The sequence below is a fragment of the Ciona intestinalis genome, chromosome 11 (assembly GCF_000224145.3).
Source record: "Ciona intestinalis chromosome 11, KH, whole genome shotgun sequence".
In the NCBI taxonomy this organism is placed as follows: domain Eukaryota; kingdom Metazoa; phylum Chordata; class Ascidiacea; order Phlebobranchia; family Cionidae; genus Ciona; species Ciona intestinalis.
Genome location: NC_020176.2, coordinates 4640426 through 4657074, shown reverse-complemented (window position 1 = coordinate 4657074; position 16649 = coordinate 4640426). Strand labels below are relative to the sequence as shown.

Here is a 16649-nt window from a genome sequence, read left to right as displayed (position 1 = left end):
TACAAACAAGTAGAGCCAAAGTATATTGCATTCACCACATTAATCAATGAGGTTTCCTATGTTTGACAACTATGAGTGTAACTGTATTTTAACAATGTCACCCCAGATTTTACCCTGCTGTTAGGTGTCTATACAAACAAGCAGAACCAAAGTATATTGCATTCACCACATTAATCAATGAGGTTCCCTATGTTTGACAACTATGAGTGTAACTGTATTTTAACAATGTCATCCCAGATTTTACCCTGCTGTTAGGTGTCTATACAAACAAGCAGAGCCAAAGTATATTGCATTCACCACATTATTCAATGAGGTTCCCTATGTTTGACAACTATGAGTGTAACTGTATTTTAACAATGTCATCCCAGATTTTACCCTGCTCTTAGGTGTCTATACAAACAAGCAGAGCCAAAGTATATTGCATTCACCACATTAATCAATGAGGTTCCCTATGTTTGACAACTATGAATGTAACTGTATTTTAACAATGTCACCCCAGATTTTACCTGCTGTTAGGTGTCTATACAAACAAGTAGAGCCAAAGTATATTGATTCACCACATTAATCAATGAGGTTTCCTATGTTTGACAACTATGAGTGTAACTGTATTTTAACAATGTCACCCCAGATTTTACCCTGCTGTAAGACAGTTTATAGACCAATAACATATATACATGTTCTATAATAGTCGTATTATAACACCTACCCCCACAGATTTAACAGCATATCAATAAGTGGATACCACATACAAGAAGCGGGAGCAGACGCAGTGTTGGAGCTGGCTTATACAATTGCTGATGGAATTCAATATTGTAGAACAGGAATAAAGGTATAAACATTAAGTATAATAATGTATTGTGTGCACGCTATTCTATTCTGTATGGGTGAGGTCCGTGAGGACCCAGGATCTAGGCCAGACTTGGCCCATTACCCCTTGTGCGTAGGCTATATATTTATATATTTTACTGACTGTTGTTTTTCTGCTAATTCCCCTTCATGGTTTTATTTATTTGATATAATATATACAAATTGAAATTTTGGTTCATTTGCTGATGCCGGTATATGATGTCACTACAACAATATATTGATGATGTCATCATTTTACAACAATATATTGATGATGTCATCAATTTACAAAAATAGACTTATGATGTCATGATTTTACAACAATATACTGATGATGTCATCAATTTACTACAATATATTGATGACATCATCAATTTACAAAAAATATATTGATGATGTCATCAATTTACAACAATATACTGATGATGTCACTTATGATGTCATCACAGGCTGGGCTCGACATCGATAACTTTGCTCCTCGTCTTTCTTTCTTCTGGGGAATCGGCATGAACTTTTACATGGAGATCGCGAAGCTGAGAGCTGCACGAAGGTTGTGGGCGCATCTTATAACGAAGCTGTTTCAACCAAAGAACCCAAAGTCTTGTCTGCTAAGAACGCATAGTCAAACATCAGGTGGGTGGTGGTTTATGTTTTTAGTATAAATGTAACTTGTTTATCCCTGTGGGGTAATGGCAGTTGGTATAACGAGTCTCCTGTTTTATACACCTCATACCTGCTTACCATATACCTCTTAATATTGATTAATGTGGTGAATGCAATATACTTTGGCTCTGCTTGTTTGTATAGACACCTAACAGCAGGGTAAGATCTGGGGTGACATTGTTAAAATACAGTCACACTCATAGTTGTCAAACATAGGAAACCTCATTGATTAATGTGGTGAATGCAATATACTTTGGCTCTGCTTGTTTGTATAGACACCTAACAGCAGGTAAAATCTGAGGTGACAATGTTAAAACACAGTTACACTTAAAGTTGTCAAACATAGGGAACCTCATTGATTAATGTGGCGAATGTAATGTACTTTGGCCCTGCTTGTTTGTATAGACACCTAACAGCAGGGTAAAATCTGGGGTGACATTGTTAAAATACAGTTACACTCATAGTTGTCAAACATAGGGAACCTCATTAATTAATGTGGCGAATGCAATATACTTTGGTTCTGCTTGTTTGTATAGACACCTAACAGCAGGGTAAAATCTGGGGTGACATTGTTAAAATACAGTTACACTCATAGTTGTCAAACATAGGGAACCTCATTAATTAATGTGGCGAATGCAATATACTTTGGCTCTGCTTGTTTGTATAGACACCTAACAGCAGGGTAAAATCTGGGGTGACATTGTTAAAATACAGTTACACTCATAGTTGTCAAACATAGGGAACCACATTAATTAATGTGGTGAATGCAATATACTTTGGCTCTGCTTGTTTGTATAGACACCTAACAGCAGGGTAAAATCTGTTTTGGGTTTAAAACTTGTGTGCGACATCACATTATGTCACTCTGGTTTTCAAATTCTGGTAACATGCCACCAATGAACCGTTAACAGGACGGCTATGCATTTTCCAAGCATTATATTGTTGTATTGTATAATATACATTATTCCAGGGTGGTCACTAACAGAACAAGACCCTTACAACAATGTGATAAGGACAACTATTGAGGCGATGGCAGCTGTGTTTGGTGGGACGCAGTCCTTACATACAAACTCATTCGACGAAGCGCTTGGTTTACCTACTGTTACAAGCGCAAGGATAGCAAGAAACACTCAGATTATTTTGCAAGTATGTGCTGTGTGATGTAATAATGGATATGAGAATTATTTGTAAAGAGAGCTGGGTAGTTCACACTTGTGTACAACTTTATAAACACTGCCAGTTTAGCTCTCATTTTACACTGATGATGTAAGAGACACATGCAGATGTTTCACTTGGTTCATCATCAGTGTAAAGAGAGCTGGGTAGTTCACACTTGCGTAAAACTTTATAAATACTGCTAGTTCGGCTCTAAAAAGTTTTAAACTCAAGTATGTGTCGTGTAATGTAACTGTAATAACTCCCGTGAACCTGGCCCTTCTTTACTGCACATGAATTTGGAAGATTCTTGTAATGAAAAGCAGTCAGGTTTAAGTTCTACGAAATGTTTTTCACAAGATACATATGTTGCATAAAATGGTAGTTTCTTAAAACCCATAAAAACTGGTTTGTTTTTTGCAAGTATGTGCTGTATGGTGTAATACCCAGTGTTGAAGGCCAGAGGTGGTGGGTTCAAGGCTCAATGCTGCTACCAATATGGGCAAGAAACAACCTTGGGCAAGACACTTGATCTTGTCTGCTCTGATGCTGTTTTATGTGTGTTTGCTCCAACCCAGTTGTCTTTTATTAGTTGTATAAATTGTCAGCCATGCACATTAAAAACAATCTCCCAAAAACAAACACTTACAAAGTTACGTACATACTTTACAGGAAGAAACCGGTATACCACACATAGTAGACCCATGGGGAGGTTCTTATATGATGGAAAATTTGACCGATGATATTTATGAAGCGGCACTTAATGTAAGTTGTATTGTTTAGATATTAAATATGTTTGTCTTAACTATCTTAATTATATAAAAGACAGTAGTTCAGTTTTAGTGTATATAGTAGGGTGGGGAAACATGGGACTCATTTCGCCTATAATATCGAAATATCCTGATCGTGTTTTAAACAATTAACAACGGTCTATGGGAGTCGTGAAGATACAGTTTTATAATTCTTTGAATGTTCTTTGTTTACTACCAAATGGGACGAGAAAATTAATTGGAAAGGTGTCCCATCTTTCCCCTTTCCTGATATATATATATGTTAATTTAATTCCTATAAAAAGATCGGACTAAATAGTTTTACCCATTACTTATCAGGTGATAAACGAGATAGAAGAACTTGGAGGAATGGCTCAAGCTGTTGGAGATGGAATTCCTAAACTAAGGATTGAGGAGTGTGCGGCAAGAAGACAAGCAAGGATAGACTCAGGTGATAAGTTGCAAAAGTTAAATTCATTCATACTTGTATTTATATATGTGTTCTGAGTGTTTGGCTAATTGGCCATAACTTGGCCAAACCCCTAGATCTCATGGCATGCCTTACTGTATAACCTCACCCATATAGAATAGAATGTGCATATACAATGTTGGGGTAATGGGTCAACTCTGGCTAAATCCCAGGCCCCATGGCGTGCTTCACTGTAGGACCTCACCCATATAGAATAGAATGTGCATATACAATGTTGGGGTAATAGGCCAACTCTGGTCTAAATCCCAGGTCCCCTGGCGAGGGCATCATTGTAGGACCTCACCCATATAGAATAGAATGTGCATATACAATGTTGGGGTGATGGGCCAACTCTGGCTAAATCCCAGGCCCCATGGCGTGCTTCACTGTAGGACCTCACCCATATAGAATAGAATGTGCATATACAATGTTGGGGTAATGGGCCAACTCTGGTCTAAATCCCAGGTCCCCTGGCGAGGACATCATAAAATTAGAATAAAGAATAGAATAGCTTTGGTGTATAGGTGTTTACCCTTTTAATTTATTATAAAATAAAAACAAAGATACTTCTTTGTAACAGGAAATGAGGTCATAGTCGGCGTGAATCATTATCGACTTGCGAAAGAAGAGCCACTAGATGTCCTCGCTATTGATAACACGTCGGTTCGAGAGGGTCAGGTGGGTATTATTATTGTTCCTGGGGTACTGGGTTCGATTCCAGGCCAGGGTTGGAGAACCAGGGATCCTGGGTTCGAATCCAGGCCAGGGTTAGAAAACCAGGGATCCTGGGTTCGAATCCAGGCCAGGGTTAGAAAACCAGGGATCCTGGGTTCGAATCCAGGCCAGGGTTGGAGAACCAGGGATCCTGGGTTCGAATCCAGGCCAGGGTTGGAGAACCAGGGATCCTGGGTTCGAATCCAGGCCAGGGTTGGAGAACCAGGGATCCTGGGTTCGAATCCAGGCCAGGGTTAGAAAACCAGGGATCCTGGGTTCGAATCCTGATCTACGTTACATCATTTTTTTCTCAGATACAAAAAATCAAAGATGTCCGAGCTAAAAGGGATGAGAGGAAAGCCACTGAATGTTTGGAAGCTTTAGAGGAAGCTGCAAGGTAAGGTTGTGTCACCGCTGGTGTTTTGGCATTAGTAGAATGTAATGCAGTTGCCACAGGGCAAACGGTTTTGAGTCATTACAACGAATAAGTTAGATTTTTCAGGAATGTGTGTCGAACTATCCCTGCCTTCCATGTATTAATAAATGTTTGATCTTCGCCCACAAAGTCACATACGTGGTAACTTGTAAGCAAGCATAAGGTGTTTAAAACAAAACACCTGTGTTATAACGACTGTTGTTGCCCCACCATGCAATGATAAACAAGTTACAGACGTGGTAACTTGTAAGTGACACGAGGTGTATGAAACGGAGCACCCGTGTTATACCGACTATCAATGCCACTCCAGGATAAATAAGTTCCATTATCACATTATATAACCTGTATATTATAATACCAACTCCACAGAGGATCCGGCAACTTACTCGAACATGCAGTAAATTGCTCCCGTGCTCGATGTACTGTGGGTGAAATATCATCGGCGATGGAATCGGTGTTTGGGAGGCATTTAGCCGTGGATAGACTCGTTAGTGGAGCTTACAGGTTTGTATATGATGTCTATTGATATTATATATGATGTCTATTGCTATTATGTGATGTATATTGCTTTTGTATATAATTTCTATTGCTATTATATATGATGTCTATTGCTCCATTATCAGAACATATACTTGATACACAACTATTCTGTATATTATTAATAAACTTTGTAAAAAGTCACTTTTGGTAAAGAAATGATTTCGGGTTTATACATGGAACAAATAAAATAAACAAAAAAGAATGATTCTCGTAGTTGTTCTGGTATTCCTACAAGTTTTAAAATTTTTGTAAAAACTTACATTTTCTCAGGAATGAGTTCGGTGACAGTGATGAGATCTCTACTGCCCTCAAGAGGGTTGAAAAGTTCCACGAAAGTGACGGAAGAAGGCCTCGTATCCTCGTGGCGAAGATGGGGCAAGACGGACACGATAGGGGCGCGAAAGTGATCGCTACGGGGTTCGCTGATCTAGGGTTCGATGTTGACGTGGGACCCCTGTTTCAGGTGGGTGGTTTTGTGTATTGGTGGGAAAGTTGTTTTTATGTGTGAGGTCATATAGAAAGGCATGCCATGGGACCTGGGATTTACACCAGAGGTGGTCAATTATCCCAAAACAGGGTGTTACCATCTAGATCCCACTGAGGCAGTTTGGACACTCAATAATCAAAATGGTTAGGCACGTGTGAGACATGTGGTTTTGCCCAGAATTGGCCAGTTACTCTGGGTAAAGCAATATATCTTGAAACAGAAGGCATGCCTCTCCATAGAACCCTTACACATTGTATTCATCACCATCACCATAGATATCTTATACAGACACCCACGGAAGTTGCACAACAAGCGATAGACGATGACGTACATTGCGTCGGGGTCAGCTCGTTGGCTGCAGGGCATAAAACGTTGGTGCCAGAGTTGATTGAAGAACTGGAGAACCATGGGAGGCCTGATATACTGGTGGTTGCTGGGGGTAAGTTGGTTTTATATTCCACACAGGTACACATAGAATACACCATAGATGTAACATTTGTGGTCAAACGAGTTCTTGGGCAAGACACTTAGCAACAATTGCTCCAACCCAGTGGTTACTAATGGGTTGTCTTAATTGACAGACATGCAGACATGGTAATTTGAACGAGGTGAATGAAACAGGACATTAGATAGATAAAGTTACATTCATTCATATCATATCCATTAAACCTCACCTTTACTTTCCACCACAGGAGTGATCCCACCCCAGGATTACGACTTTTTATACGAAGCAGGCGTCGCTTGTATCTTCGGACCTGGTACACGGCTCCCTCTAGCGGCCGTGGAAGTCGTTGATTTGATCGAGAAGAATATTGAAAATCGGAAACAAGCAGCGTGATTGTTGTTTATTGTTTTGTAATGAAATGAGGTTTTGTATTATAAAGAACAAACAAAGAAGTATCTACACCCAGCGTTGTTCAGCGTAGATATTTCTTTGTTTGTTTTTCTAAGCAGCATTTACCTTACAGCGTAGCTCGCCTCGGCGTAAAGTGAACAAACTTTGTTATTTTATAAGTAACATTATTTATTGCATTCTTTTTAAAACTAAACTTACACGAATTTAAAGCAAAACAGTTGATAGAATCAGTTCTTGTCTATTAAATACAAATTCCAAAACTAATCTTGAAAAAAGATTTTTTCATATATACTATGTATCTAAACATTCTTTGGCTTTTTGTGCTGTTTGTCTTTCCCATTTCTAATTTTAACTTTCTTTAGCAAGACTTTGATTTGTGTGGTGTATAATACATTGCCTTTTTATTTATTAGTTTGTGCCTTTGCTTATGTGTTTTATAGTAGGGTAGGGGAAGACGGGACACCTTTAACAAATAATATTCAAATATCCTGATCGTGTTTTAAACAATTACCAAAGGTCTATGGAAGTTGGTTTCATAATTCTTTGAATGTTCTTTGTTTAGTACTGAATGGTATGGAAAAAATAGAGTTAAAATGTGCCCCATCTTCTCCCACCCTACTATATTTGTCTTTAAACACTGTTGATAAGCATGAAGACATATTGTTATTCAGTGCTATGCTTGTAGGGCGTAAATAAATTGGAAAATTGGGACAGTGTTGTTGATTTAATGAGTATTTGCTTTAGAAATAACTAACATTCAGTCGGGAACAGTAGTTAAAAGTGCTTGTCTAAATGAATGCATTGAATTGGTAAATAGATAAATGAATACCTGTAACCTTGACTCCTAGAGGTTACGGGTTCAAGGCTCGTCGCTACTACCATTGTAGGCATATGCGTCTTTTGATAAACAATTATAATTGCTGCAATCCAGTGGTCACTAATGGGTTGTCCAAATTATCAGCCATACAAATAAACAGTTACCACAAAGTTACATGAATTCTTTTATATTATTGCCGTATCAAGCAGATCCACTTTGGCACACATGTTGAACTACTTTAGTAGCTTGTAAGATTACGTATATACAAAGATGTCTCCGTATGGTATACACATTTAAATACATTGCATTTAATTTATCCCTGTTATATAGTATAGTGCCTGTCTATGACACAGAAGGGGGTTTCCCTATGACGTCTGTTTATTTACTTTCTAAAAGTTTGCAACGTAGTAGGAAAAAGATGGTTAAGAAAAAAACGCAGGATTCGAAATGTATGAAATATGTCAAAACGGCTTGTCTATGTCTTGCTTTCTTATGTTTGGTAAGTATAGTTTTTCAGTATATAATGTATATATTAATATTTTATTGCAATTTGCGGTTATAACATGGGTGTCTTATACACCAGAAATACATAGTGTTTTCATACACCTCATGCTCACTGTCGAGTTATAACATGGGTTTCTTCTAATGGTGTATGGTAAAACAACAGTTGTTAAAACACACTATAAATAAAAAGTGTTGGAAAGAGTGTCAATTAAAATCCTGGCTTTTGCACCCAGTTATACACAAATGCAGCTTTACACAGTATCTTTCTATTACAGGGCTTAATCATAGCTCTACCTGGACCTGCATTGCCCACCCTAGCGTACAATCTTGGTGTTGATATAAAACCCATCTCCGTCATATTTACTGCAAGGGCGATTGGTTACTTGTCTGGCTCAATTATAAGTGGATTTCTACACGGGTTAGTTTACTGTGTATATTTATATACTGTGGTGAAACTGCTCACTTTTTGAAAAAGGAGATGCTAGGTTTAAGGCTTGACGTTGCTACCGTTGTGGGCGTATGTGTCCTTGGGCAAGACACTGGCGATTGCCCAAACCCGATGGTCACTAATACCCTTTTTGCATGGTAACTTTTATGCGCGTAAGTACTCGCATATTTACTCGCAGACGCTTATGACGTTATGTGTGTTAACTTTGTTTTTGCGAGTAAATATGCGAGTACTTACGCGCATAAAAGTGACCATGCAAAAAGGGTATAATAGGTTGTTTAAATTGTCAGCTATACAAAAATAACACAGTCACATACAAAGTTACATATGTGGTAACTCATAAGTGGGCACAAGGTGTATGAAGCAAAACACTCGGTTATAACGAATGCCGTTGCCCTGCGAGGATAAATATGTTAAATTACATTCTATTCTGTATAATGTAGCGTTACAGCGTGACACACCATGGAAGCTTAGACCGGTGTTGTCCCATTACCCTAACATTAGGATAAACAAGTTTTATTCATTTAATATAACTACTGTCTATTTTTCTTCAGCAAACTCGATGCTTATAAAATGATTGGTTTTTCTCTTCTTCTCACGTCCGCTGGGTTTGCTGGAGCTCCATTCTTCCCATCTGTTGTTCTTCTTGCAATCGCTATGTCTACTATGGGCGTGTCCATGGGGTTTTTAGATACAGGTAGGTCTTGTTAAATGTGTTTACTTAATACATTTTTTTTTAGTTCATAGACAGAATAATTGGGGTTCTATTCTATAAGGGTGGGATCAACAATGGGGTTTTCAAACACTGGTGTAGTTTATTTATTTAATTTTGTTGTTTGTATTAATAAAATCATATTCATTGTTTAAAGTGTTACTGAGGCAGTTTATAGACACTCAATAATAGAGATTCTATTCTATAAGGATAAGGTTTTCAGTAAGACACACCTGAGACCTGGAATGTAGGTCTATTACACCAACACCCAGGGTGCTACCATCTATACCCCACTGAGGCAGTTTATAGACACTCAATAATAGAGATTCTATTCTATAAGGGTGAGGTCTTCAGTGAGGCACACCTGAGACCTGGGATGTAGGTCTATTACACCAGCACCCAGGGTGCTACCATCTAGACCCCACTGAGGCGGTTTATAGACACTCAAGAATATAGATTCTATTCTAGTCTTCAGTGAGGCGCACCTGAGGACTGATGTGTATTACCCCAACACCCAGTGTACCCTAACAATATGTTGGGCAAACTATAAACATCACAAAAATACATTAAATATTTTTTTATGCCCCCCCTTTTATTTTTAGGTGGGAATGTTCTATGTCTTGAGATATGGGGAGATGATTCAGGTCCCTACATGCAGTCTCTCCACTTCTCCTTTGCATTGGGTGCTACTACAGCTCCTTTACTTGCCCAGCCATTTATAATGGAAGTTATACATAACAATGATACAACAAAGAACATGACGAGTGTCACTCAAAGTTATAACTTCACACCAGCAACAGGTAAGCTTGGTGTTGCATTTAAATGATTGAATCTAACTTATTTATTCTCACATGGCGGGGCAACGACAGTAGTTATAACACGGGTGTTCTGTTTCGTACACCTCGTGCCCGCTTACAAGTTACTACGCATATAACTTTGTGGGTGTTTTTGGTTTTGTAATATATGGCCAGCATTTTAGAGTATATAACCCATAAGGACCACTGGGTTGAAGCAATGTCTACTCAATAACTTGCCCAAAGAGACGTACGCCTACAGTGGTAGCAGCGTCAAGCCTTTATCCCATTACCTCTGGTTAAGAAACAGCCATATTAACCACTGTGCCCTGGCACCACAATTGCTGTTAACTGTCTTGCCCAAAGATATTCTAATCACAATAGTACATTCACAACCTAATAAATACAAATTTATAATCACAAACTTATATTCACAATAGTTGTAATTAACATTGTTGTTCATATGTAACAGAAACCCCACCCACCCTACCTACCCCAGACAGTGGTATACCTCACGTAGCATGGGCGTTCATTATTTGTGCCATAATGACCTTGATCATGGCTCTGTCATTTCTATACCTTTCATTCTCAAATAAAACGCATTCAGTTTCAAGCCAGGAGGATACAGTTAAACAAGAAGGGGTAATGTTCAGGTTAGTTTTAATATTATATCTATTATTATATATATGTGTTGTTGCCCCCTGGTATGTGTTTTACTCTAGCTTATTATGTATCCAATATATTGCATATACATAGTAACTTGTAAGCAGGCACGAGGTGTATGAAACAGAACACCCGTGTTATAATGACTGTTGTTGCCCCGCCATGCAAGGATAAATAAGTTACATACGTGGTAACTCGTAAGCAGGCATGAGGTGTATGTGGTGTATTATAACATCTGTCGTTTTCCGGAGACGCGGGGATAAATCAGCTACATTTATTTATATTAACACTTTTTTTCTTCACAGATTAAAAATGTTGGTTCTGCTGTTTCTATTCTTCCTTGTCTACGTTGGTATTGAAGTCACGTTTGGTGTTTATGTTTACACATTTGCAATTAACTCAGACAAGCAATATTCTAAGGATTCTGCAACCATGATAAATTCATTGTTCTGGGGGGCTTTTGCATTGGGAAGATTCATCTCAATCTTTGTGTCCAAAGTGTTGAAGCCTTTAGGTGGGTGGGGTGTATGCTGTGTAGTTGTTTTCTGTGTGGGTGAGATCCTACAGTGGGGCATGCCATGGCACCTGGGATTTAGACCAGAGTTGCCCGTTACCCCAATTTAAAATGGTAGTATGTCTTGTTTGCAGAATATAATGCTTAGTGGACCAAACTTTACCCATATATTAAAAAAAATTATTATTAGGTTTCATTTCTTATATTCTTACAATTACACGACAATTGCTTTATACTGAGATAAATTTCATTGACAATTTACCAACTGGTTATAAATACGTCATTATTTTATATGAAATACACAGTCATTTAAATGATTGAATGACAGATGACTTGTCTACTTGGCGTGGCGGGCATTTGGTCATCGTTTTAAAACAGATGTATTATTTCATTGACTAAATTTACCAACCTGTTTTAAATAGGTAATTATGTTATTAAATACCAACGAGATTCAAATACGTTATTATTAGACTTTACTTCTTATTTCTATTAATATTTACTATTTTCTATGACTTCCCCAGGTCTTATCTCCATTGATCTAGTTGGCACTTTCATAGCTGCCGTAATATTAGTTTGCTTCCCGTATTATTACGACACGGCTGATGCTTTGTTGTGGGTGGGAACTTTTATTTATGGGATTTCTATGGCCAGCATATTTCCTTCTGGTTTGTCGTATGCAGAACAATATATTACGATAAACGGAAAGTAAGTTTTTTAGTTGTGCTGTATATGGGTGTAACTTGTTTGTAAGTTTTGTAGTAGTTGGTGCTTTTTTGAATGAAGGTAACTTATTTTTCTTCGTATAGGGGAAAGGGCAGTGGTTATAACATAGGTGTTCTGTTTCATACACCACGTGCATTACTACGTATATACCTTTGTGAGTAATTGTTTTTCTGCATGACTGACAATATGGACAGTGTGAACTAGAATTTAGGGTTTGCCTATTAACCCATTAAAATCGGCACAATTAGCATACTAATTAAAACTTCCACAAAAGCTACAGATCAGTTACACAGCTGTTAATTACATAAACAATTTATTAATTACAGAGCAGCGGCCTCGTTAGTGGTCGGTGGTGCGCTCGGTGAGATGCTACTCCCTCTAACGGTGGGACAACTCATCGAGAAACATCCAATGAACCTTATGTACTCGGTAGCGATATGTATGGTCACAACAACCATCATATTTATATCGCTGCATTGGCTTGCCTCAAAGAGGGGAAAGAGATTGAATGAAAATAGGTGATTTATTTGTAACTGTTGGTGTGGTTATTGTACTGTGACAGTGAGCATGGGGTGTATGAATACGCTATGTGTGTCTGGTGTATTAAAAGACACCCATGTTATAACTTGACAGTGAGTATGAGGTGTATGAATACACCATGTGTGTCTGGTGTATAAGAAGACACCCATGTTATAACTTGACAGTGAGTATGAGGTGTATGAATACACCATGTGTGTCTGGTGTATAAGAAGACACCCATTTTATAACTCGACAGTGAGCATAAGATATGAATACACCATGTTTGTCTTGGTCATAATAATTCTTATCTTAATTCAGGAAAAACGAAGAAGAAGCTTACTGTTCTGAAGAATTAGAAGAACTAACAGAAAATTCAAATATAAAGGAAGAAAAATGTTAAATTATTTCAAGATTACTATGTTGTATTCATGTTTTTTTTGGTTTACTGATTAAAAAATAGGGTAATGGGCTCTAGCCCACATTCAAGGTCCTCTCATGTGCCTCGCTGTAGGACCTTATCCAATACTAATCTGAAATGATTTGGAATAATTAAGGTTATGTTTTATCCAGTGTAAAAGTTCTTTTTTTAATTTGTGTTTAACATACTGATTATATTATACAGATTTTATGTTTTTCATACGCATTCAGAAATATTGCCACCCTAGTTCAATCTATAATTTACACTAAACTGCTAATATTCTTTTACGTTTTTTATCCAAGATTGCAGTTTGTTCAAATCTGAATATTTTTTATACTAATTCACTTCGATATTTATTATTATATACACGTCTCTGAGTAGCGGTACTGTGGGTAATTTATTTTAAGATTTAATAACGCAAGCAAAAATGAATATATCAATGCATTTCAAAATGTTTCGTGCAAACATGTTGTTGAAATTTGAAATTCATCGAATACAGAGTACTCCCCTAAAACAATACGCTACTAAAATGTCTATGAAATTTCCCGCCGAGCATTTGAATTTTGTCTAAAACTATTTTTTATCCGAATTTAAGAAAGTTGCAATGTTTTTTGTGTAATTAGTAATTACTGTTTTAAAAACAAATTTAATCTAGAAATATCATACTTTTTGGTCAAATGTTGTGTCACTACTATTATTTTAAATAAAGTTGACAGAAAAATATTAAAAGGAGTGTAAGACGTATGAGTTAGCTTGAAAGGCCGATAGAAACAAAACATAAAAAATGCCGAACGAGCGTAGGGTACAGCAAGCGTATTTGGTTTCTTAAACGTGTACATTTTATGTTTTTACTATAGGCATTTTTAAAACTTCTATTAAATTTAATTGCCTTGTTATCATAATTAACTTATATAGTTCTTCTGGTCTTACAATTTAGGTTAGGGTACAATTTACATTATATTATTCTATATACTTACTGTGATTTTCATTTTCTGTGATGTCACAATCTGGAGATGAAGCTGATTGTTACGAAGACAATATCAATTATGATGAAGCATTCAAAACCACTGAGGATGCAGTTTTTATACCAAATATTAAACCAACAGAGTTGCATGAGAGATTCCAGCAATTTGTGAGGTCGAATAATGCTTCACGTAACAACAGCATTGACTGGGAGAAAGGTAACTCTATTCTGGAGGAGTTAAGTTCTAGTTTCACTTCAGAAACGCGTTTTTCTAGCCAAACTACAGACAGCTCCTTAAGTGAGGAGGAGGTGAATGAAATTGTGCGGAAAAATAAGAATCTACAGCAACAAGTGAAGGAGCTAAAGGAGAAGGATGCTCAGATGTTTCGGCAAGTGGAGTTGGCGGAAGATGAGACTGAACGGCTTAGAACGGAGCAAGCGAAGCTGCAATTCGAGCTAAAAAACTGTCAGGAACTTATGAAGGGTAGAGAAAAGCTGCATATTGAAGTTGGGCAACTGCAGCTTGATCTTGATAAAGTAATTGATGAAAAAGCTGAGCTCGAAAGTGAGGTTAGGAGGTTTAAAAAAGAGGAAGAAGTTACTTTGATGACAATGTTGGATTTAAGGGATCAGAATGATGAACTAAATGCTAATGTTATTGGTTTGCGAGACCTAAATAATGAACTACTTGGGGAAAAAATGATGGTACAGTTAAGATGTGAAGCGTATGAAGCGGAAATGAAAGAAAAGGACAACGAAATCGACCAAAAATTGATGCTGTATCAAGAAGTTAAGGAACAAGCTGAAGATTACAAAGCAGCAGTGCAAAATTTGAAAGAAGAAAAAGCAAATTTGATTAACCAGTTTCATGAGATGCAACTTGAAGTCTCAGTTTACCACAAGCATAATATACAAGGGGATAGCCCAGGTAATGAAAAGATGAAACGACGGTCCGAATGTATGTTTAATTTGCAGTCTGAGCTGGCTTCTGCTTATAACATGGAAGGAGAATTGAATTCGAAATCTGAAAAAGAGAATTTCAGTTCATTGAATAGTTCTAACGTAGAAACACTGGTTGTAAACCAGGATAATGAAACACAAACTGATGGTTTATTTCTTGTTGAAGTATCTGTTCAAACTGATATAGAAGATAATGCGTTGATGAAACTGACCGAAGAAATTGAATCTTTTAAAGTAGAAGTCCTGCAAAAAGATGGAAAAGTAGAAGAGCTAATATCGGAGCTTGATTTTTATAAAAGCAAGTCAGCATACTTGTCTTCACAGATTGATCTAAACAGATCAAGGACACAAGAATTGATCGACATGCATAATAATGAAATGGATGGTTTGGCTCAGCTAACGGATATGTTTCATCATGAAGTTAAAAATTCAATCCTAGACACTGAAGAAAACTTAACTACAAAAATTTTTGAAAAGAATTTCACCCCGATTTGGTCTTCGCAATTGCTAGATGCACTTGATTTAGAAAATTATGGGGGGGACGGAAAAATGTCTCCAAAGTCTGGTTTCCAACTTAATAATGCGGAAAATTTGCCAATTGCTTTTAAAAAGTTGGTTAAAAACTGCAGTGTTTTGGGAAAATGCAAAGATTTTGTTCGGCTTGCTATAAATAAAAAGATAGAGACAATTCAGAACTTGATTCACAACGATATTGATCACTCTGATGACTCTGTTGTACAAGATCTGGTCACAAAGCATTTCAACTCTGTGGTTGAATTAACACATAGAGTAGACTGGTATTCACACACACTAGGCAATCTGCAAACCTCATGCTTAATGCAACAAACAATTAAAGAGCTTTTTGTTAAGGAAACTCTATCTGGCTCGCCACAAAATTGTAAAATCTGTGCAAAAGATTCTAGTCTCAGTATCACAGAAGAACAATCCATCATTGAAATTTCTCCACATCTGCAATCATTGCTCCAAAACCCAAATCGAAGCTCAAAATTTGCACAAGCTCTTATACCCAGTAGGTTGAGTGTATTCATGCTGTTTGCTTTGCTGACCATTGCCAAAATATGCCATAAATATTTTTCATCTTTTAGTCGAACTGGTCTTCTGTGTATAATTTTTTTCATGTGTGCATTGTTCTCTATTGATTTGAACGTAGACTACAAAGTGGATCCTATATTTTAATATACTAAAAATTGAATTGAGATTACAGAACCGAACTTATTTAAAAAGCCTCTTTATAAACTAATTATCCCTGCCTTAAAAAGCCTCTTTATAAACCAAACCTGGGGTGACGCGTTTAAATTTGTTGAATTAACAGTGTTCTGTTATTAAAAAAACTGCCATTATATTTATTGTTGCCATACATATTATATATGCTGTTGATTATTTAAGTTTATTAATGTTTTGTTGGTTTATTTTTCCTCTTACGAAACTTGTTTATATTTGCTTAATTATAATGAAATGTTAAAATTATATTTCTTTGGTTTTCTAAAAATGTTTTGTTTTTGCAGCAGCAGGGCAGGTTAAACTATTAAACAACTTTTAAACTGAAACTAAACAAAATCAGAGTCCTGTGATGTCATAGGGTAATCCCCCTTCCCAAGCTCAGTGATTAGAGTTCCTACTGAAAATTAATTACAAAGTAACATTTGTGGTAACTTG

The 16649-nt window shown here is 37.0% G+C and overlaps 3 protein-coding genes across 3 annotated transcripts in view; all 3 read left to right on the top strand.

Moving 5' to 3' along the window:
* The window catches only part of LOC100184488 (methylmalonyl-CoA mutase, mitochondrial-like), a 9081-nt gene extending 1437 nt beyond the window's left edge, over nucleotides 1–7644 (top strand). The window contains exons 4-14 of the mRNA XM_009862050.3: nucleotides 689–829; nucleotides 1296–1479; nucleotides 2480–2655; nucleotides 3337–3429; nucleotides 3774–3885; nucleotides 4484–4581; nucleotides 4932–5014; nucleotides 5423–5557; nucleotides 5864–6056; nucleotides 6369–6519; nucleotides 6773–7644. Of these exons, the coding sequence (XP_009860352.1) occupies nucleotides 689–829; nucleotides 1296–1479; nucleotides 2480–2655; nucleotides 3337–3429; nucleotides 3774–3885; nucleotides 4484–4581; nucleotides 4932–5014; nucleotides 5423–5557; nucleotides 5864–6056; nucleotides 6369–6519; nucleotides 6773–6918 (1512 nt within the window). The 3' untranslated portion in view covers nucleotides 6919–7644. The remainder of the gene's footprint in view (nucleotides 1–688; nucleotides 830–1295; nucleotides 1480–2479; nucleotides 2656–3336; nucleotides 3430–3773; nucleotides 3886–4483; nucleotides 4582–4931; nucleotides 5015–5422; nucleotides 5558–5863; nucleotides 6057–6368; nucleotides 6520–6772) is intronic.
* A 441-nt stretch (nucleotides 7645–8085) lies between these two features.
* LOC100181339 (sodium-dependent glucose transporter 1-like) lies at nucleotides 8086–13726 on the top strand. Its single transcript, XM_002122890.5, has 9 exons — nucleotides 8086–8252; nucleotides 8533–8675; nucleotides 9260–9402; nucleotides 10020–10217; nucleotides 10684–10864; nucleotides 11180–11388; nucleotides 11910–12093; nucleotides 12438–12629; nucleotides 12949–13726. The coding sequence occupies exons 1-9, from the start codon at nucleotides 8121–8123 to the stop codon at nucleotides 13028–13030; spliced, it is 1464 nt and encodes a 487-aa protein (XP_002122926.3). The 5' UTR covers nucleotides 8086–8120; the 3' UTR covers nucleotides 13031–13726.
* A 253-nt stretch (nucleotides 13727–13979) lies between these two features.
* LOC100175962 (intracellular protein transport protein USO1) lies at nucleotides 13980–16540 on the top strand. The gene has a single exon (XM_002121732.5). The coding sequence runs from the start codon at nucleotides 14046–14048 to the stop codon at nucleotides 16167–16169; it is 2124 nt and encodes a 707-aa protein (XP_002121768.1). The 5' UTR covers nucleotides 13980–14045; the 3' UTR covers nucleotides 16170–16540.
* The last annotated feature ends 109 nt before the right edge of the window (nucleotides 16541–16649 follow it).